General features: G+C 40.5%; 1 protein-coding gene across 1 annotated transcript in view; it reads left to right on the forward strand.

Moving 5' to 3' along the window:
* Positions 1-20,340, forward strand: part of IGF2BP2 (insulin like growth factor 2 mRNA binding protein 2) — a 463,616-nt gene that overhangs the window by 108,912 nt on the left and 334,364 nt on the right. Inside the window, exon 3 of the mRNA XM_078680475.1 lies at positions 20,157-20,205. Coding sequence (XP_078536601.1) covers positions 20,157-20,205 — 49 coding nt within the window. The remainder of the gene's footprint in view (positions 1-20,156; positions 20,206-20,340) is intronic.

Consider the following 20,340-nt stretch of genomic DNA (forward strand, 5'->3'; position numbering starts at 1 on the left):
TAGGTGAATCCATTGTAAAGTACAGCGTGGTAGTATATCACAGTGTAATGATGTTGTAGTAACGTGCTGTGTTTTAACAACCCGCATTGTTATAACTGCTATCCTTGATTGCAGCGGCGTAACACAGGCCCCGCAGCTCCTGCGGTGCGGGGGGGCCCCGAACTGCAGGGGGCCCCCTCATCACACAACTCGGGCATGAGAGCTCCAGATTAAATCTGGAGCGGGGTCCCCTCTGTGTACCTGGCAGGGGCCCCCCTCAACTTTTGTTACACCACTGCTTGGTTGGTGTAACAATATGGAAGTCATTAGCCTTATTTTAGGTATATATAGAGAATGAAAATCTCTTGTAATTAAAAAATTACTTAAAACGTGTTTAGAGCCCACCCATTACTGACCAGTATCGACTGAAAGCAGGGGTTTAAAAGGGTTGTGAAGGGGTTCAAGACATATGAGAGACTGGGCTCCACGCTTTAAGACACAGCAGAGGGACAGGAAGACTAGTTTGAAATAGTTTTTGGCAAGTCAGCAAAATGATAAGCAGGGCAATGTTAGTCTAGTAAGACAATTAGTCTTTGGTGCTGAAGGCTGACGATGGAGTAAGGACCGCCCTAAGTGAGGTTTCTTCCAGTGCTAACTGGTGTGTGAGGAGGAGCCGCACCTACAAAGGAGGAAGGGATGGAGGAGGATGTTACTAGAATCATCTGCTGCACTTGCTATTTGTAGCTGTAGTGTAGAGCGCAAACACACTGAGCATGTAAGAGTGAGACTTTTCGTGGTGTGTGTGTGTGTTTGTTGGACGATATGGCAGAGACCCACCTCCAGAACCTTTCGTCTTACCAGGGTTTATATGAAGAGAATTGCCCCCGGTAAACCGCCCACTCCCCTACAGCAGAGCAGGCCATCACCAAGGTCTCTCCTTCCTGTTGTCATTGTTTGAACCTTACCAAAGCTCAGCCAATGAGCACAGGAGATGGTGAGCAACACTGCTGTCTGCGAATGCCCCCTTCTCCTGACGTTGCCTCCTTTCTAGCTGCCTTTAATCACCCCACCCCCGCCTCAGCATTCCTCCCTGTGTGCTGCTGGTCATGCCTATCCAGGGCCCAGAAGGTAGAATAATTCGCAAATCAATAGTTACGAGCTCAAGCCTATGTATTTACTGAAAAAGCGAGGGCTGTTATGTGGAAGATGACTATTTAACAAGATAGTGATGGAGAAATTGAGCTGGTTTAACCAAAATTAAAAAGCTGTTTTTTTTGTGATTGAGTTTACTTGGCAAAAAACTAAAAGTTAACATTTAGTCCTAAAATGTATGTACTTTTAGTAAGCTGATGTTTGGGGATAGGATTGCATGTTAATAATAGGTGTTAGGCTGTATTTGAGTGGTATTTATTGCTGATGTTATTTCCTAAGTGAGCATTTGCTGCTGCGACTTTATTTCATGACTCCCAGGAAGCATTTTATCATCTAAATTGTTACATCTTTTTATAGCATTGCCATCAACCCTTCAACCCTGATCGTGTTAGATGGGGGAAATGCCTCTTTAACCTGAATGATGGCTCCAGTGTCCTTAACCTTTAAGATTTGCAATCCTGGGACAGCTTTACTGTCTGCATCCTGAGATTTTGACATGTTTCGTTTTTCTACCCCATACTACCCAGTCGTTTGTAAGTTAATATACTTTTGAGAATCTGCATGGAAGAAGCAAGATGCACAAACGAAAGTAACTGGAAGATGTTACATACATCTCAATGGAAGTAAAAAAAATGCATTTTTAGATTATTTAAACTGTGTAAAACCTATTGCATTTCAACCCATTTTTAGGGAAATTGTGAAGACAAACGTGCTTTTTTTACTACCACTTACCAGATTTTTTTCAATAGTGTGAGAAGGGGTCAGGTTGGTTTAGCAGACTAAGAAGATATTCCAATATTTACTGAGTGCTTAATCAGATCCTGCTTGAAATGACGTAGCTTTTATACAATTTATTTGCAAATTCTGTTAAATGCAGGATTTGACCACATTTTTTTCAGAATTTTTTAGAGAGGAAAAAACTCTGTAAGGAAAGTCGAGTTCCTTAGCTTCACTCACTTGGTGGATTTAACTGTGGTTATTTACCCCCTCCGGTTTCCAAATTCACCAGCCACCTCTGGTGTCTCCCTTGTTAGAGAGGAGATCACAGGCGCCAGGAGGCAACAAGGGGGTTGTGTGCTCTGTATAAATGCCGTCAGTCAATCAACTTATCCCAGGGGAAAAAAACAAGTTTCAGAAACCCATGGTACTAAGACCACAGAAGTGGCATGCCATAAAAATGCAGATGTTTATGTAGTGGCAAGGCCCCTGAAAGGCCGCTCAGAGAATTCTGTATGAAGAAAATGGAAATATTAAGGCAGAAGCGCGACACCACCTCTCTGCTAAATGCTGAAATGTAACTGAAGGCACCAGCATTTGCAGGCCTTAGTGCTTCATAATGAGGATGTTATGCAGAACAGATGTTGCATGTTCTGTACTTGAGCTGTTAGCCGGTGATTTTGTAATTTGTTTTGCCAAGGACATTTTTCAGTTTACCAAAATCGTCGGATATTTATTTTGCACAGTTAACCAGATCCCTGGGTTTTCAGTGGAAAAGGACGTTAAAGTGAAAAAATGAGGTAACGATTTCCTGAAATTCAAATAAAAATGACTGTAGAAAACGTATTTTTGTTTATTTGTATATGCATCAGCGCATTTAGATAACACGATGAGGTGCATGGACACAGTAGCTAGTCGAGTAAAATGGAATGCTTGTCTTCATTCCCAAACTTAGCATGCATGCTTGTTGTTCTTTAAATTAAATTTTAATCTTAGATGCTTAATAACTGCTCTTATGATGACCACTAATATGTTTTACTAGACCCAATGCAGTGCTCGGTCCCTCGAACATTTGCCTGCAATAAAGGTCATGGGTTAATGAAATGAACATTACACAAAGAGACTGGTCTGAAACCTATTGGTTGTACACTGTTCATTTGTGGGCTTGCCGCATCTATATATTGATGGCATATTTTTGCTTCTCATGTTCTTCTGTGAAAGTTCAGAATCCTTGAGTCAGTGCCTATAGATACATCTTGCAATGCAGCCTGGTCTCCTCTGTATCCAATCACAGACATCGACACATCCCACTTCTCCTCCAGAAACTGGTGACTTTTGGGACACAGTCCAGACGCTTAGTACGCGGGGCCTAGCCAAGCACATCCGCTGGCTCCTCAGCCTACCCCCGATCTCTTCAAGCTGTTGCAAATCCTTATGACACGTAGCCTGTGAGCATTAATGCCTTACCCAATCTTTATTCTCATTACTCTTCTTAAAAATAAATAAACAAATAAAAAACAATGCTGGGGTCACAAGCGACCACCCCCCTTCTTGCTTCTCACCCTCACTGCCAGATTACCTTCTGGTATCGAGGAACAAATCCATTGTCGTTGTGCTGGATTTATCTTTTGGAGTTGGACTATTGTGACCCATAGAAGCCTTTTTTCCTAGGTAACAGGTACGAGGAATAGGACCCCACAGGATCATCTTGTAAGGCAGAAATGGGGTTCACCCTCATCGACTGGGAGTATGTATTTAAGGTTCTAGAACGGGGGTTTGCAACGGAGGTCCATATCCATGCTAGATTTACATACATTTAATCAAAACGGAAAACATTTACATAGTCATTGTTTTATCCTGAATATGTGGCATGACTCAAGCCCTCCTTCACCTACTTCCAATACTTCGCAACTATAGAGTAACCATTTTGGCTTAGCAATCACATGCTGAGTGAGGTTGTTATTCGAACAAGCATTGGAGATGTCAAGACATGAAAGGTAGGGATGGATAGCTGGAGGATGCAACAAGGCATGAGATGGGTGCCTCTATGCCTCTACATTTGGTGTTGTGATACAGTCACTAGACTATATGGGGAGTGTCCATTTCAGATAGAAGCATGATAATGAGATGAAGACTACATGTGTTGGTCTTCTATACAGATAACTTGTGATGTACAAAGATAATCCTTATGATAAGATGTTGATGATTCCAAAAGCAATTGATAAATGTAGTCTGGTCCCAGGTTTAAAATGTATCTGAAGCAGCATATGCCTGTTTCCGTTTAAGAAAATTAACACAAATAAATATTGGGGAAACTAGTAGATCTGGAGTTGGCAAGCTGGTGTGATGGTTGATTGATTTTATTATTTAATGCAAGTATATATCACAAAAAAGAAAATATGCTGATGACTAAATGTGGTGACCATATGCTCCAAATAACAATTAAAACAAAATCGACCATTGCATATAAGTCAGAGCATTACAGGTGTTTCCTAGAATGCAGGTGAACTTAGAATGAGTTTAGAAACCCTTTTAGGCTTGATGCAGATCACAGTAACATGATTATTTGGAAAAAGTAATTTTGGTTTTGAACTATGTGTAACCTGAAGAAACAATTTAAACACACAAGGCTAACTAAAAAACAAATAAATAAAAAAGAATAATAATAAAGGTATTAGTAAAGTTAGAGTACTGACCTTCAAGCCCTAGCAGGGAAGTGCATTTCTTTTTAGACTGATATGCACATGTGATCAGGTAAAATGCTGCCACTCAGTGCAAGAGAGCCAGTGATTAGAGTAGCCTGACTTATTTCTCCTGGTCGCTGACATAATATCACTGAAAAAAATTTCGTTGATTAAAAATAGTGTCAAAAATATTGTTTGCCACAATATCATGCTCCTCTAATTATAATAAGTACAAAAATATTGGTAAAAAATAGCTGACACTAATTGTCCAAAAATAGTCAAATATATATATATTTAAATTGTAAATAGTTTAAAGTAGTACATGTTAAATATTTGAATATATAAATGTAATCTAATGTAAATGAAATATATTCTACTAATATGTAATAGTGTATGTATATATATATAAACACACAAGCACGTTTGTATTTATAGAAGCATGTATATAGTGCAACATAATTAGTACAAATATTGATCTTAAATTATTAATTTCCCTATTTTTAATATGAAAATGTGTGTATATCAATAGTAATACATTTAAAATGATAAAATTAATATAACGGAAATGTTATATTTATATTAAATGTTAATATATATTTATATAAAATACATGCACAAAAAACTGTAAAAAATATATACAATTGAATAAAGAAAAATCTCCGACACCATATCTACACTTCCCTATTATACCTCAGCATAATTATAGTGAGAGGCCAGTTTTCAGTCCCAATATAAATCCTAATTCAGGTTACAATGAGTTGAGGCCCATATATAACATTCCAACGTATAACCGATTTGAATATGCCTTCTCAAATCTAGAAGAACAGGACTGACTGGGGACAAAGGGGAGTAGCGATGAAGGTCGAGAAGTAAGTGCAGATATTGAGGAATGCCCATCCCGGGTGCTAGCTATCACAACTCTGGAAATATTGGCACAAAGTCACACTATTACACCTGCAACTACTGAAGAGGCTGTACCTTCGACTTTAACTACCCCTATGCTGAACACAGCTAAGAATGTTAGTAGTAAATCAATCAGATATACCAAACATCGTGACCTATCCATTCTTAGCTGGAATGTCGCAGGACGAGAGCCAAGATTGACAGACCCAGAATGGATTAGGATACTGGATGGCAAAGATATTATCATGTTCCAGGAGACCTGGGCAGTGGAGAATCTATATATTGAAGGGTATCAATGTTTCAGTGTGACAGCACCCAAACCAGACTTTGGACGTGCAGTGGGAGGCTTGTTTATCGGCATTAAGACACTGGCCGGTGGTACAATCACAGATCTCTCAAGAGGACACCCGAACATTCAAATTTTAGAGTTCAAACGAAAGACCCGGATTTATTTAATTAACTTTTATAATAATGATTTTTCTTTTGTTCCTAACAAAAACTTTGAAGCACTCTCTAAGACTTTACGGAACCTCGAAACGAGTCTCGTAATTGGGGAGGAAACAGGGATCCTTATTGGGGGGGATTTCAATGCTAAAATTGTCAGTAACCGCAGCACTGAGGAAAGAAATCACTCAGACCCAGCCGAACGCAGGGGTATTGAACTAGCTAATATACTAACTGTGCACACTTTACTTAATGTCATGGATACATGCCATACCTCTAGCGAATTCCATGCCCCTACGTTCAGAGGGCGGGACTGTTTTTGTACAATTGATTTTATTTTCATGTCCCCCCCAATTACTAGACTGTGTGATAAAATCTACAGTGTTTGAAACCTTGTTTGGTGACCACAATCCCCTCAATGTCACGTTAAAACTAGGTTGCAACAAGGTTTATGAAAAAATAAACGGGGCAAGAGATATCACACCTACAGGCGATGGTCTGCGCCTTAAATGGAGAGGAGTTGATAGTGGGGTTGTACTACAAAGTGCAATTAGGGCACTCCCTAATTTAATTACTTCTTGCCTAACTATGGATGGGAACTGTCACAGGATAATCGAGGATTTCGAGAAACTGTGTTCAGCAATAAAAGTTTCTCTGTCGGTCCCACTACCAAAAGAGCGGAAAGAACCTAGGTGGTTTGACTCTGCCTGTTCACTAGCAAATAGGGAACTGCGCAGGGCATTAACCACCAAACCAAGGAGTCTAGTAGAGGTCCAGGCAGCCAGGAAATCTTATAAATTAAAGACAGCCGAAAGGAAGGCCGCATTATTAACAGAACAGTGGGAGTCGCTGGTTCGGTGCGCTAACCTGAAAAACAGCGGACCTTTTTGGTCAGCTGTCAAAAAAACGCGAGAAATGGGCAAACAGTTAACCCCAATTAGTTGTAATATAACTAGCAACTCTTGGGAGGCCCATTTCTCCAAAATATATGCTGCCCCATCTGAAGATATACCGGGCTCTCCTTGTGGCCAGCTCCAAGGCCTAAAAATAGATCTTTATGAGGTGGTGATAGCCATTAAAGAGAGCCTTGGAAACAAGGCGCCAGGCCCTGACGGCATACCCATAGATGTAATTAAGTATAGCCCAGATCTATGGGCACCCATCCTCCTTAATGTTTTTAACAGCCTCCCCACAGTCCCTATGCCCGATACTTGGGCCACTAGTATCATAGTCCCAATTTTCAAGAAGGGGGAGAGATCGGACCCAGTGAACTACCGCCCGATCTCTCTTCTGGATAATACTTTGAAAATTTTGGGACGAATAATCTATAATAGGGTGGTAGAGTGGACCGAAGATACGGGTCTATTAGACCCGTGTCAGATGGAATTCAGAAGCAGGGTAGGGACTGTCGAGCAATGTTTAAATTTGAAACTGATCATCGACAAATATAGCATTGCTCGATCGTCCCCTATCTACCTTGCATTCATGGATCTCTCATCCGCTTTTGATCTTGTGAATAGATCCAAATTATGGGCAATTCTTCTGAATTATGGACTGGATGTGGCTCCTGTAAATTACCTGGCATACCTCCACACTGACCTCAAAGCACAAGTCAGGATTGGGGCGGGCGGAGAAGTATCGAGACCCATCAAAATAGGCAGAGGGGTAAGACAGGGGTGCGTTTTAGCACCCCTGTTGTTTATCATCTATATTAATGGTCTGGCTAAAGCCCTAAAACAAGTGACTAGTGATGTACCAATTATCCAGGGGCTCCCATTGCCAGTTTTATTATACGCTGACGATGCGGTCTTGATGGGACGAACACCCAACGCCCTCCGTCTACTCGTTAAAGGTTTCGTCCAGTACATGGAGGGCCTAGACCTGCGCGTCAATTTTAAAAAATCTTTTATTATGCCATGCGGCCCCGGGAAACGCAAACTCAATACCATACATATAGGGACAGACAAACTGGAATCTGTAACCTCATTCCCCTATCTTGGTTTGGTCTTCGCTGCGAACGGCTCATGGAGTGGGCACAAGGCCCACGCCATGAGCAAGTTCTCGAAGGCCAACAATTCTATTCTGAGTTTGTCCCGACCAAAGAAAATAGGTGCCACTAGAGCAATCTTAAAAAAATGTAAGCTACAGTGCCTACCAGTAGCCACATACGGGGCCGAGGTTTGAGGACTGGGAAAAAGCCCAGGCATCCAACGTGAAGAAGGCCGATTTTGTAGGAAGGTCCTGGGTGCCCCAATCTCCTCCTCTGAACTGATTTGCCATGAGGAACTTAACCTCCCCTATGTATATGATTTTATTAGATCTAGACCAGCTCTCTTTTGGCTGAGGATCTGGAGAAATGATTCAGCAACTTTAACTCAAAATATTATAAAAGACTGTCTTAACTGTGATCACGGCATGTCAATCCCCTGGCTCGCGGATGTATTAAAAACATTGAGCGATGTGAACAGGGAAGATCTATTCTCCGATCCCAGTAAGATTGAATCTAAAGATAAAATCGCGGTCAAACAAGCACTGTATGCACTTTATAGCTCATAGATCGAATGGAAAGAGAAACACTCAAATCAACTGTTGTGATTTATCAGAAAATGATCTAAGTAGACGTAATTTTGCACAATACCTCACCTTACCTATGACGAATTGGGAGAGATCACTGCTGTTCCGGCTAAGGGCGGGCTCAATAAAATTTCTGCTGGGATTTCCCCTAGGCTATCAGCATACAAAAGATTATAACCCTTGCCCATGTGATGGTATTAGCAAACAGAATGATTTGCACTTTCTATTCTTCTGCAAATTTTACTTAAAATATATTAATTGGTTTTTAACCCCGTATTTTAGAAAATATAGACCCCTTTCGTTAGGGGAATCTTATTCAATGTTATTGTCCCTGGATACAGATGAATTAATTTTTCGCACTAGCACTTTCCTGAGAACTATAACTTGTGTACGTAAAACAATGGAAAACCCTTGAAGATTGTCTTTTGAGAAATGCATCAGTTTTTAACAATTTATGAATTTTTATACCTGTCTTTTTTGTGTAAATGTATGTTTTTATTGTGGTACTTTTATGAATTTTAAGGAATTCGAATAAAGGTCTTTTGAACTTGAATATATAAATGTAATCTAATGTAAATGAAATATATTCTACTAATATGTAATAGTGTATGTATATATATATATATATATATATATAAACACACAAGCACGTTTGTATTTATAGAAGCATGTATATAGTGCAACATAATTAGTACAAATATTGATCTTAAATTATTCATTTCCCTATTTTTAATATGAAAATGTGTGTATATCAATAGTAATACATTTAAAATGATAAAATTAATATAACGGAAATGTTATATTTATATTAAATGTTAATTTATATTTATATAAAATACATGCACAAAAAACTGTAAAAAATATATACAATTGAATAAAGAAAAATCTATTAATGTAGACAAGAAATAAAATAAAAATTGAAAAATAAAAAGCACAGTTACTAAAAGTACTATAAACATTAAAGTAAATGTAAATATCAAAACATATAATATTAAACAATTAATGCTATAAAATCTATTTAACCAATATTATGAAAAGAATTGGAGTCTAGGAATATTAAAAGTACTATTCCCACTCTAATTTATGCAACAGTAGAGAAAGTGTTGGGCTCCGAACGAGTTAGATTTAGAATTCCTACTCCAGTCAGTTCAACAGTAGGGAAATCATTGGACTTTGGAGTGTGAATAGTAGATTTAACCCCTCCAAACAGCACAACAGTAGAGCAAGCCTTGGATTTCGGAGGGGTAAAATCTACTATTCCCACTCCAAATAGTGCAACTGCAGGGAAAGTGTTGAACTCTGAAGAGGTTAAATTTACTATTCCTACTGCTGTCAAAGCAAGAGTAGGGAAAGTACTTCATTTCAAACACATTACATATATGAGTAACCCTTTGAATGTAGAACAAATATTAAAATCTTAATATAAAAAAATATTAACATGAAAATATGTGTATTTAAAAAATGAAAATTAATAATTTTACATAATTGCTATTCAATAAAAAATTAAATAGTTGTTGTTCAATTATTAATTAACTTCCCAATCTGTACCCCTACAAAGCTAGTAGCGTGCAACTAAAATATAACAAAAAATATAACTATTCAATGACAATAAATAATTGTTAGTTAATTATTAATTACATTCCCACACTATACCCCTATCAACCTAGCACCCCCAAACTAAAATAAATTGAAAATAAATAAGTGTTGAATAATTTATATATTTAAACTTCAATAAATAATTTACAAATAATAACTAGTTGTTCTTTAACTATCACATTATTAACTTCCCCCCCTACAACCCTTGCAGCCCACAATTAAAATAGAAGGGAAATAAATAAGAAGTCAATAAATTACATATCTAAAAATCAACTAAGTAATTAATTCATATTTAATTGTTACTTAATTCTCTTACTACTCAATACCCCTACAAAGCTAACAGCCTGCAAAAAACATATAACTAAAACAAATCAGTATTAAATAATTTACATAATAAATATCAATCATAGAATTAAATAAAATGTATTAAGTCATTCTTAGTGAATTGTTACCTAATAACTTCCCACCCTATTCCTCTACAAACTCAACAACCCCAACACACTAAATTACTGTTACTATATTTAATTTAAAATAATTCATAACATTTTTATGACCCATAACACAAAATTACCATATCAACTAAAACACATATCAACGAAAACACATTAAAATAATTACATATTTGTATCCACTATATTTGTGAAAGCGATATGAAAACATCAATATTATTTAAAACGTTATTGCTTACCTCGAAAAATGATGTTCTTGTTAATGATATTCGTGCATCACGCTATTTGTCACAATATTTAATTTCCGATATTTCGGTCTCCTGATATTTTTAACTCAATACATTGTCCACACACTGATGCTGTGTGCTGTAAGTGGTGGTTAGTAGAAGCAAAATGTGAATCACAGGTGAAATGACCAATGCATGAAGAGGACTGACCCAATATCGGCACTATTAATTTCATGAGGCTGGTGAGACAGCTAAAGCCACCTCTAGGCTGGACCTGGAAAAGAAAACCTTTTCCCTTTCACCATGAGTTGCCTGAGGTTCAGGTGTATCCTCTTAAGTTGAATATCTGCACTCAAATGGAGAGGAGGACATTAGGGCAGTTTGACCAATTTGAGTTGAAACTACCACTTTCTACGTTGGGTATGGATGAACAGTGACATTTTAATATGTTGCCATATGTTACGTGTTTCTGTATTTTGCTGACTCTGCATATTGGCCACAGATAATCAGAAATGAACCTTTTTGAAAATGAGATTGCTTATTGAAGGAACTGTTTCAAGGGGAAAACAAGGTTCCAGTGCTTCAAGTAGTTTTCTCCTTGAACTAATTTTTCTGACTCCTGATGCTGCTGCTATGGCAGTGATTAAGTCTTAGGGTTTCAAGTCCTGCATGAAGAGTATGAAGCAGAGGAGGAATTGTACATCGGATTCAGTTTACCCATCGGGCAATTTCTAAAGTGTGTGAAGATTTTCTTACAAGTAAAGTGTAACTTGTGAAAACTCTCAGACGTGCTTCGCTTAACTGGGATTCAGTAGTCTATTTCCGACTTCAGTGTTGGGAGCAGGTTAATATCTGCAGCTTGTATGAGACGTTAAAGGAACATACAAGAAAACATCAGGATGGAATTTCACTGTGCAAAAACGATCAAGATTTCAAAATATGATGATGATGATGAAATCCTACAATTCGAATTCGCATTGGACTTGCAGCATCTCAATAACTAGATACAAAATGTGCTCCGATAAGTCAGACGAATGTTCAGAAGCGGTGATCAAGGATCAATGTTTTGTGATCTTACGCAGGTGTGAGCAAATACACCAGGGTGTTGTGGGTTATAGCGAGTGACTTTTTTTGCATCAATAGTAAGTGCTTTTGCCCCATATTTCTGTAATTGATAGTCCTTTTTTATTTTTTATTTATAAACCAGATTTTATTTTTTTGTGATCAAAAATAAAAACACAACAGTAAACACAAAGTACACAGTGCAGTCACATTATCGAAATTCATCTGCTCAATCAACTGAGAAATCATTATTTCACATGAACTGCCTTAAAGTATTTCGGAGGGGCAGCCTTTTGCTTCATAGATAGGTTCTCCCATTTTAGTACAACTGCCCATGACTTTCCTCTAGGCAGAGCAGATGGAGGGTTAGGAGATTTCCTAAACTGGGCAAACTGTCTTCTGCAGATCAGAGTCCCAATACTAAGCAGTCTTGGATACCTCCCAAGGCGTTTAAAATACCTAATATTGCAATTTGGGGTGAAGGGTCAGCTAGTCTCCCTATGATATTAGAGTAGAAAGTATCTTAAACCGGTATTGTTCTATGGCTGTGGAATTTCCAGTCCACATAAAAGATGTGGTTATCGGTTATGTTAGAAGATTTGTATAGTGCGCTAATCACTTGTGAGGGTATCCATGTGCTCCTCAGGTGGGTAGTTGGTGGTCTCCTTTGAGATTGTTTGAAAATCCATGTCTTCAGCTTCTTGCTGAACTTACATGATGAAGATGCACTGAGGTGCTGTGGGAGGTTGTTTCATGATTTGGGGGAGATTTAGGAGAAGGCAAAACCCCCTGCTCTACTTTTTTGTATGCGGACTATGTTTACTAGTGAGAGTCCGGCTGAATGGAGGTGTCTGGAGGGTTGGTGGAAGTGTATGTGTCTGTTGAGGTAGGCAGAGTCTATGTTGTGTAGTGCTTTGTGTGTGTGAGAGGAGTCTGTTTTGAGTGTTTTTGTTTGGGGATCCAGTGGAGTTTCCTGAGGTGTGGTATAATATGGGTGTGCCATCGTAGGTTATGGGTGATTTTGGCTGCTGTATTATGGATGGTTTGGATTCTGTTTAGGTCTAATCACAAAACTTTGAGGGAAGCTTACCAGCTCTCCTTAGGTTTCTGGGAGTAAAGTTGATGGCTTGTAGAGTTGTTATAGGCTTTAAGTGGATGGGTAATACTTGCATAATAATTTGGTGAACCTTGCTCTGGTTCTAGATGCAAAGATGCAAGGAGGTTTCTGGGCTGGAAGCTGAACACATGTTCAGGCTATGAGAGCTGGTCTGAGGACTTGCGTTGATATGAGAGTCTTGAAATCAGTTCCATAGCTGAGATATCACAGACCTATTTTCTTTGTCCCAAGATGTTCCCTTGGATTTTTGCTTTTTGTTGGAGCTTGCGTGACGCCGAATACCTATGGCCCATCAAACCCCTTACTAGGGACAGGTGGGCTGCCTGAGAGATTGCCTACCTCAAGTGCCAGTCAGGTGGGTGGTGATTCTGCCGGGCATGCACACTTCACAGTCCTTCAAACTTTCTTTGTTGGTTCTTCATTATGACCATCCTTTGTGTGGTGGTTCTGCATAAAGCTAGTCCACTAGTCAGATGTTGTCTTTTACTAAGCTCCCTGTGTGCGAACACTCTCCATTTTGTCCAAGGTTGCAACTTCCCCTTTGTTCAGAAAACTTGCATACAAACTCTTCAGAAACTGTCCCTGTCCATGTAGCTACTCAGTGTAATGTAACTTGAATTCCTGTTGCTGTAGTGTTTTTTGTGTTCTTTAGACGATAATGAACCTCTAGTGTTGTGTACCATAATCTTATTGATTCTTTTGATTTCCTTATATATCAGTATTTTGTGTTATTGATCAGGTTTCTTGACTCATAGCTGTTTGTGACGTGATCTTATACCAGTTCTGTATTGCATTGTGTTGGTTCTGTATTTCTCCTGTTCTGGGAGTGTTTCAAATGTTGTAAATATTAGAACTTTGCAAATCAGTCTTGATCCTGTGCCCCATGGGAACAGTTCAGCCCGAACTGCCAAGCCAGATCTTCCCTGAACCAGAAACAAGCATCCTGGGACCGGTTTCCGGGTGACATCCTTCATCGGACAGGCTAGCTTGAATCCAGTGGCAAAGTGAGCAAGGGACCCACTTTTGGGCATACCCTGCCAACTTTGGGCAAACAAAGCAAACACAGAGATGATGGATGGAGCGCTGAAACTTTTCAGACACTCACCCCCAGTCACAGATCTGAGTTGAATCCATCATCATTCTTTAGCTCACTTTGCCACCTCAGTTCAGACCCAGCTATATACAAATCAGTCTTGACCCTGTGCCTCATGGGAACAGTCCAGCCCTGAACCGGAAACAAAAATCCTGGGAACGGTTTCGGAGCATCACCCTTCATCAGCCAGGCTAGCTTGGATCCAGGGCATGGTGAGCCCGGGACCCACGTCTGGTCATACCCAGTGCATTTAAATCTGAGCACCGGCAAATACTCTTTGAAAATCGGTGCAAAATTCACTTTGTTAACCGAACTGTGCACTGCACGTGTTATTCACAAGGGATATTCTATGAGTTTGTGTCTTATTCTCTTTTTACATGTGAATTACCACTTAATTCCCTGGTTTAATTCAAATTTTTCGGTGAATAGATATGTTTCACTCCAGATGGCAGGAGGACCTGGCCTGGCAGTTCAGACTGGACTGTTCCCATTGGGCGTAGGATCAGTCTGATTTGCATATGGCTGGGTCCAAACTGGAATGGCATGGTGAGCAAAACAACTATGGATTTAGGTTCAGATCTCTGTACTGGGGTGAATGTATGACATTGTTCTGCATTCTGTCTATCAATTGTTATTTTTGTATTTAACATATAATGAGGTATTAAAAGTGTTGTTTAACACAGCCTTGACTGCACATCGATAATTCATTGCAACTGTGATATTTGGCACTGCATCTAATCTCGCTCGACACTGCCTCCGTTGAAGTAGGGTGCAGGTGCTTATCCACCCGTACCTGCAGAGCCACGGCGACTCAATGAAATCTTTTTATACCACAAATCATGTTTTAGGGGCACTGGTTGCTTTGGACCCTAGGCATCATCCCTTTTGCAGTGCTTAGTAGCCCTACATTTGAGTGCCCTGGAGAGGAATCCATCGCTTTGGAAGATTGCAACGAAAATGGAGGGCATGCGGAAGTTTTAGGGGATAGAGAAATGCTGGGAATCAAAGTGCAGTACTGACCCCGGTCTTGAGCTCCTTAGCTATATTTCTCCTGGCAGCTGACCGAGACACTTCAGTGGAAATTAAATTGTGTAGAACCAGTTGCCAGGATATTTGGTATTGTTGACCTGCACAGACTTGGGAGACCTCTTTTTGTCCACTAGTGAAATGCTCTGAGACTATTTCAGTAAACCAGAGCACAGCGCAATTGTCAAGGTGATGTTAGTCAGAATTTTCTTATACCTTAAATGGTACGCAGATCTCCATATTACCGCTTCTAAAGTCTATAGTTCTACAGAATCCCTTTCTTATTTCTCAATCCTAGAAGTTACTAGGGCTATTGTATGCTTTCTTGATTTAAATTTGACAGGTTTAGTTTATTGTTTAAACAAACACGTAAAGTTTCCAATCTGTAGCTCTGCCTGGTCCTTGGCTCAGCATAAGCCTTGACCTCTCAACTCAGGGATTCAGTTCCCAAATATGATGCTCTCCTAGCTTCAGGTGGAGTTTAATCTACATAAAACTCAGAAATAATAGTAATAATGCATTTTGTGTATCGTGTACTCGAGGGGATAGTACTTCTTTGGATATGCATGAAGCCAGTTAACTCGCAGTTATAAGTCATTTTCAGTTTTAAATATTCCTAAAATATGGTTTTCAGTAATACTCTCAAGCTCCTTGGGCCTTTTAACAAAAGCCCATCCCTGCCCGAGCAATCCACCCGAGTCCTTTCTAGATCCACGAGCAGGTCTTTTCTTGAAATCTATCTTGTTCCTAGGCTATCCTGCATGATGGCCTCATCTCAGTGTGCAAGCATCCATGCCACTTATGTTGTACAGCACGTTTCAAGTGCCACAGTTTACCTGCCTACAGTTGCTCAGATAGGGGAGTGCTACAAAAAGAGAATTTACCAGCACCATATCTGTATGTAGAAAGTAGACATCCTGGGCACTCACTGTACTTCTTTGTACCTCTCCAAATCCCCTGTGAGCTGCATCGTATGCCTAGAAACACATTAACCCATGGAAAAACATTGGGAACTAAACATGGATCCATCTTTAATGACGTAGTTCAGTAAGCACCTATTCATAAATAAAAATAATATGAAATATATCAAACACTTGTTTTATTTGCATTTGTTTCCCTGTGATTTTTATAGCTATTTATGTTTGCAGAATTAAATGAATTGCTTTTAATCATTATGAAATGTGGTAATTTATGTAGTAAGTTGGGGGACTTTTTTAGGTCTCGCCTAGACGAAAGCAAAAGCGAAAGCTTTTGCTGTCTAGGGCGAGACAACTTATGTAATCACTTTGGGGGGAATGTGGACAGCAGACTGTCACGAGCTTCTCCTGCCGGTCTCTCCTTCTCCAGCGGGGGCTCCCTCTTCTGCACGGGCCCCCCCCATGGCTGGCACGGCATCTCCGGTCTCCCTCACGACTCGGGAGACCGGAGGACAACAGGCAAAGCTTCCACAAGGCAGTCGGAGCGGACCCACCTCTTCCCGGCCCCGCCCACAACCAGGCGGCGGGCCGGACATCTGCTTCCGGTGTTTTCCTCCGGGCTGCGGCGGGGATTGTTTTAGGTCTGGAGTTAGCTTTGCTCTTTTGATTTTCCTAAAATAAGTTATGAAAGCGTGTTTTGTTGAATCCCAGTTTACACTGTGACATATATTATGCTTATGCAATGTTTGAATTGCGTGCTGAGTTTCTCTTTTCCTGCATCCACCCGTGCACATCCAGAAGGCTGCACCCAGTGTGAGTGAGTCGCAGAAGGCTAAAAACTGCCGCCAGGGAATGTGCTTGCATTCCTTAGCCTTGAATCTTTGGGCACGAGGGAAGGTCAGAAGTGGAGTAATGCGTTAGTCAGTTTATCCGAATTTATTACATTCTGCCCCCTCCCCCGTGCCTGCTGTCAAAAAAGAGTCGACGCTGAGGAGAAAGGCCGTCGGGCATTTCACAAGCAAACTATTGTTGTCACAAACAAACCCGGAGTGACTGCCCTGGAAAAGGGGGGGGTGCTGGCAGCTCTGTAACTAACTCCACTGTGCTGTGAGTGTTCGGTATGTGTGCGTGCGTGTGTGCCTGTGGCCGCATCTCCCACGGCAGAGCTGAGGGTCACCTCAACCCCTCCACCCTCCAGGGGTCCCTCTCCATCACCCGCAGGAGCGTGTGGCAGCCCCTTCCAAGACCAACAACACCCGACAGCTTCCCCGGAGATGCGTTCTCTAATGCGGCAAAAAAGACATTGCAGTTGAGTGCTTTATTTCCGAATTCTTCATTCTCTGTGTCTTATCTATATGTTATGATGCAACGCGTTAATTGGGGGTAGATATATCAATTTGTTTGATGGTTATAAATAACATGTCATTGGCCTTAGCCTGTTTCTAAGCGCTCCCAGCTTTGACACAGAGGAAACATGACACACACGGAGATAAAGCCGTCTGCCCAGGATCACACACAGTGTACTGGCAGCGAAGCTGGAATTCGAGCCGGGATCTGATGGTTTCCCGGTCAGTAATTTAACGGTCAGACCTCATAGTTCCAGGTGTGTGTGTAGGATACGTGAATATTGTAGTGACACTGTACGGTAAGAATTGAGGCTATGAAATAATGACGTGTTTTATTTATAGCGCATGCTGCGGCGAATTTTGCTTATTCGTTTGTAGTAAATTAAAGGTTTCATTATTCTCCATACCAATGTTACTCCTTTTATCGACCTGTGGACAATGAAATGCAGAGTTCACTGTGCGTAGATTGAAACCTGGTGCCAGCATGAAACTCACACATCCCCGCAACGAGCTCCGTACTGTTTTTTTATTCATTGATTGAGCGTAAACCTGTTATGCCGACGAGCATGTAAAAGTGTGTATTTTGTGATGTTTTTATGACGCTCTGTATGGAAATGTGAGGACTTTCCGACAAATGTAATTCCTAATGCAACAGTCATTGCGTTTGTTTCTCAGGGGTAGTCTGTTTCTGAGCACCCATAGTTTGGCAGAGAAAATAAACGGGGCACAGACAAAGCCATAAAAAGATTTGCCCAGGATCACACAGATTACAGGTGGGAGCCCAATTCAACCACAGATCGCCGAAACTGGCCATGATCTTCGTAGAAATATAATGTATGAATGCTAATAGTGATCATGTGAGTTTGATGTGTGTTCATTTAAGTAAAACCTCAATCGGAAATGTTTTCCAGACGTTCTGCTATTAAACGAGGTGTACTTAAAACCAACCCTCTGCCACAGATTAATCACGAAGCATGATGTATGTATGATACGTTACAATGTGTGATCTTTGGCGTGTGCCAAATGGCTATAGGGAGCTCTCCCTTCTCCTTAACTGAGGGGACCCACCGTGTGCTTCACGGAGAGGGAGGGCATTTTGTACTGGCGAAGGGTGTGGGGTCGAAAAGTACTGCGGCCTGCAGTACTTTCCATGTCACCCAATCGGCATCGACCTCTTCATGGGTAAAGGAACCCACGGAGAGAGGGAGAGGGGCTACTGTGTTGGCAAGAGAGACGAGATAAGAGCGAGCCCCAAGATCACATAAAGCTTGTGTCAACAGGGTGAGCTGGGCTTAGAACACAGATCTTCTAAATTCTCAAGGCAAACATTTAGCCACTAGAACAGGTTCCCCATGACACTTTTATTTCCACCCGAGCACGTTTATTTCAGGAGAACTTTCGCCCCTTCGGTGTGAAGTTGTTTGCACGCTCACGTGACAGCATGTTCCTTATTCTCACAATGACATCCTTGCCATGTCGATAAAAGTCCAATATCTATCCGCATGATACAATTCGACAGCGGCTCTCGTCTTTTCAGGGTGTTTTTAATTTAAACGTGTTGTGGTGCAGCAGGGAGTAAGGGGGGGGGGGGGGCTGCGTCCAGGTCACGGGGTGAATGCCACAGTTAGGGCTCGTTCTCGGGGGTGGCAGTAGTGTCACGGCCAGCTTGGGTAGGAAGTGAACCCGTATATTTCATGTAGCTGAGCAGGATAATGCACCGATTATTTAACACTAATCTTCTTTACCCGGCCTTTCCACGTCCCAATACGAATGTCACTCGGGTGGGCACACCACGTGACCAAGCCAAAGCTATAATATCTCCTGCACACCCTGTGCTGACATCAACAAGCACCGGGGTCGACGGTCAAGCGAAGGTTGGAGTGGGGGGGCACCACCTGAGCTGTCAGCAAGGAAAGGTAACTGGAGTAGCAAGGATTACCGCTAAGTAATCATCGCGTTACCTCCTCAAGCCTTCCTCTTCCTTCTCCTACTCCTACCCCTTAGGGAACCGACAAATTACCGAGACCTGAAGCCCACTATCCAGGGTTGGATTGGGATTAAAAATAGGCCCGGGCACGCTAAAAACAAGCATTTGCAATGCAATAGGTCTCGCAACTGCGAGTTTTGGAGCTATTGGTATTGTAAATGGTATTGTAAATGACATTGCCTTTTATTTACGTGTTAGTTTTTACAACATAAATAAAAGGGATTGTCATTTACAATGCCAATAGGTTAAACTCTTGCAAATGCGAGACCTATTGCATTGCAAATGCTTGTTGAACAATGGCTAAGGTAATGTAACTAAGGATTATTTTTACAGTGATGTGTTAAGAATGAAATATGTTGTTATTGGTACGTGTAATAGTTGTTTATACCGATTGACATAAAGATCAAACAATAATTAGCAATAAAAAAAATTGCAGATGTGAAGGTACAATAAGTATGCCCTTAAACTAAAATGAAGATTACACGTTTTAAAGCTTGCATCTGTTTTTGAAAGGTGAAGTGACTTATCCCTGAGCTTCTAATCTCATTTTAGTTCGAAAAAGCTTTAAATTTAATCTGTAGCAAAATCATGTGATATTGTCTTCCCATGCTTACTGACGGACTGAATATATGCAGAGAAGCCAGTTGTAATGCTTTCCGATTGTAGACATCCGTTTAGTCAAAGGGCCGGTTAAATATACGAATATGGAAGAACTCCATGGAAAGATAATAAGCTAGAATGGCATTATCACCTGCCCTTCTAGTTGAATTGGCAAATGTTAATATGTGGATCCTACTGATTATTAATGCCTGAGTTCTATTGGACTATGGTCTGACATGCTATACAGTTTAATGTTTCAATTTACTTTTTTTTATCTTCTCAGGAGTAGAAAGATTCAGATTCGAAACATCCCACCGCATTTACAGTGGGAGGTAAGAGCATTTGATGTATTCCCTTTTGCATGCTCTCCATGCTGCTTTCACTTACTGGCAAACTACATTCAAAATATCCAGTTGTTGTTCGTATAAATTTATACTGGTGCATTTCCTTAGCTTTTTCATGTGAAA

Source organism: Lissotriton helveticus, chromosome 3_1 (genome assembly GCF_964261635.1).
Source record: "Lissotriton helveticus chromosome 3_1, aLisHel1.1, whole genome shotgun sequence".
Lineage (NCBI taxonomy): Eukaryota > Metazoa > Chordata > Amphibia > Caudata > Salamandridae > Lissotriton > Lissotriton helveticus.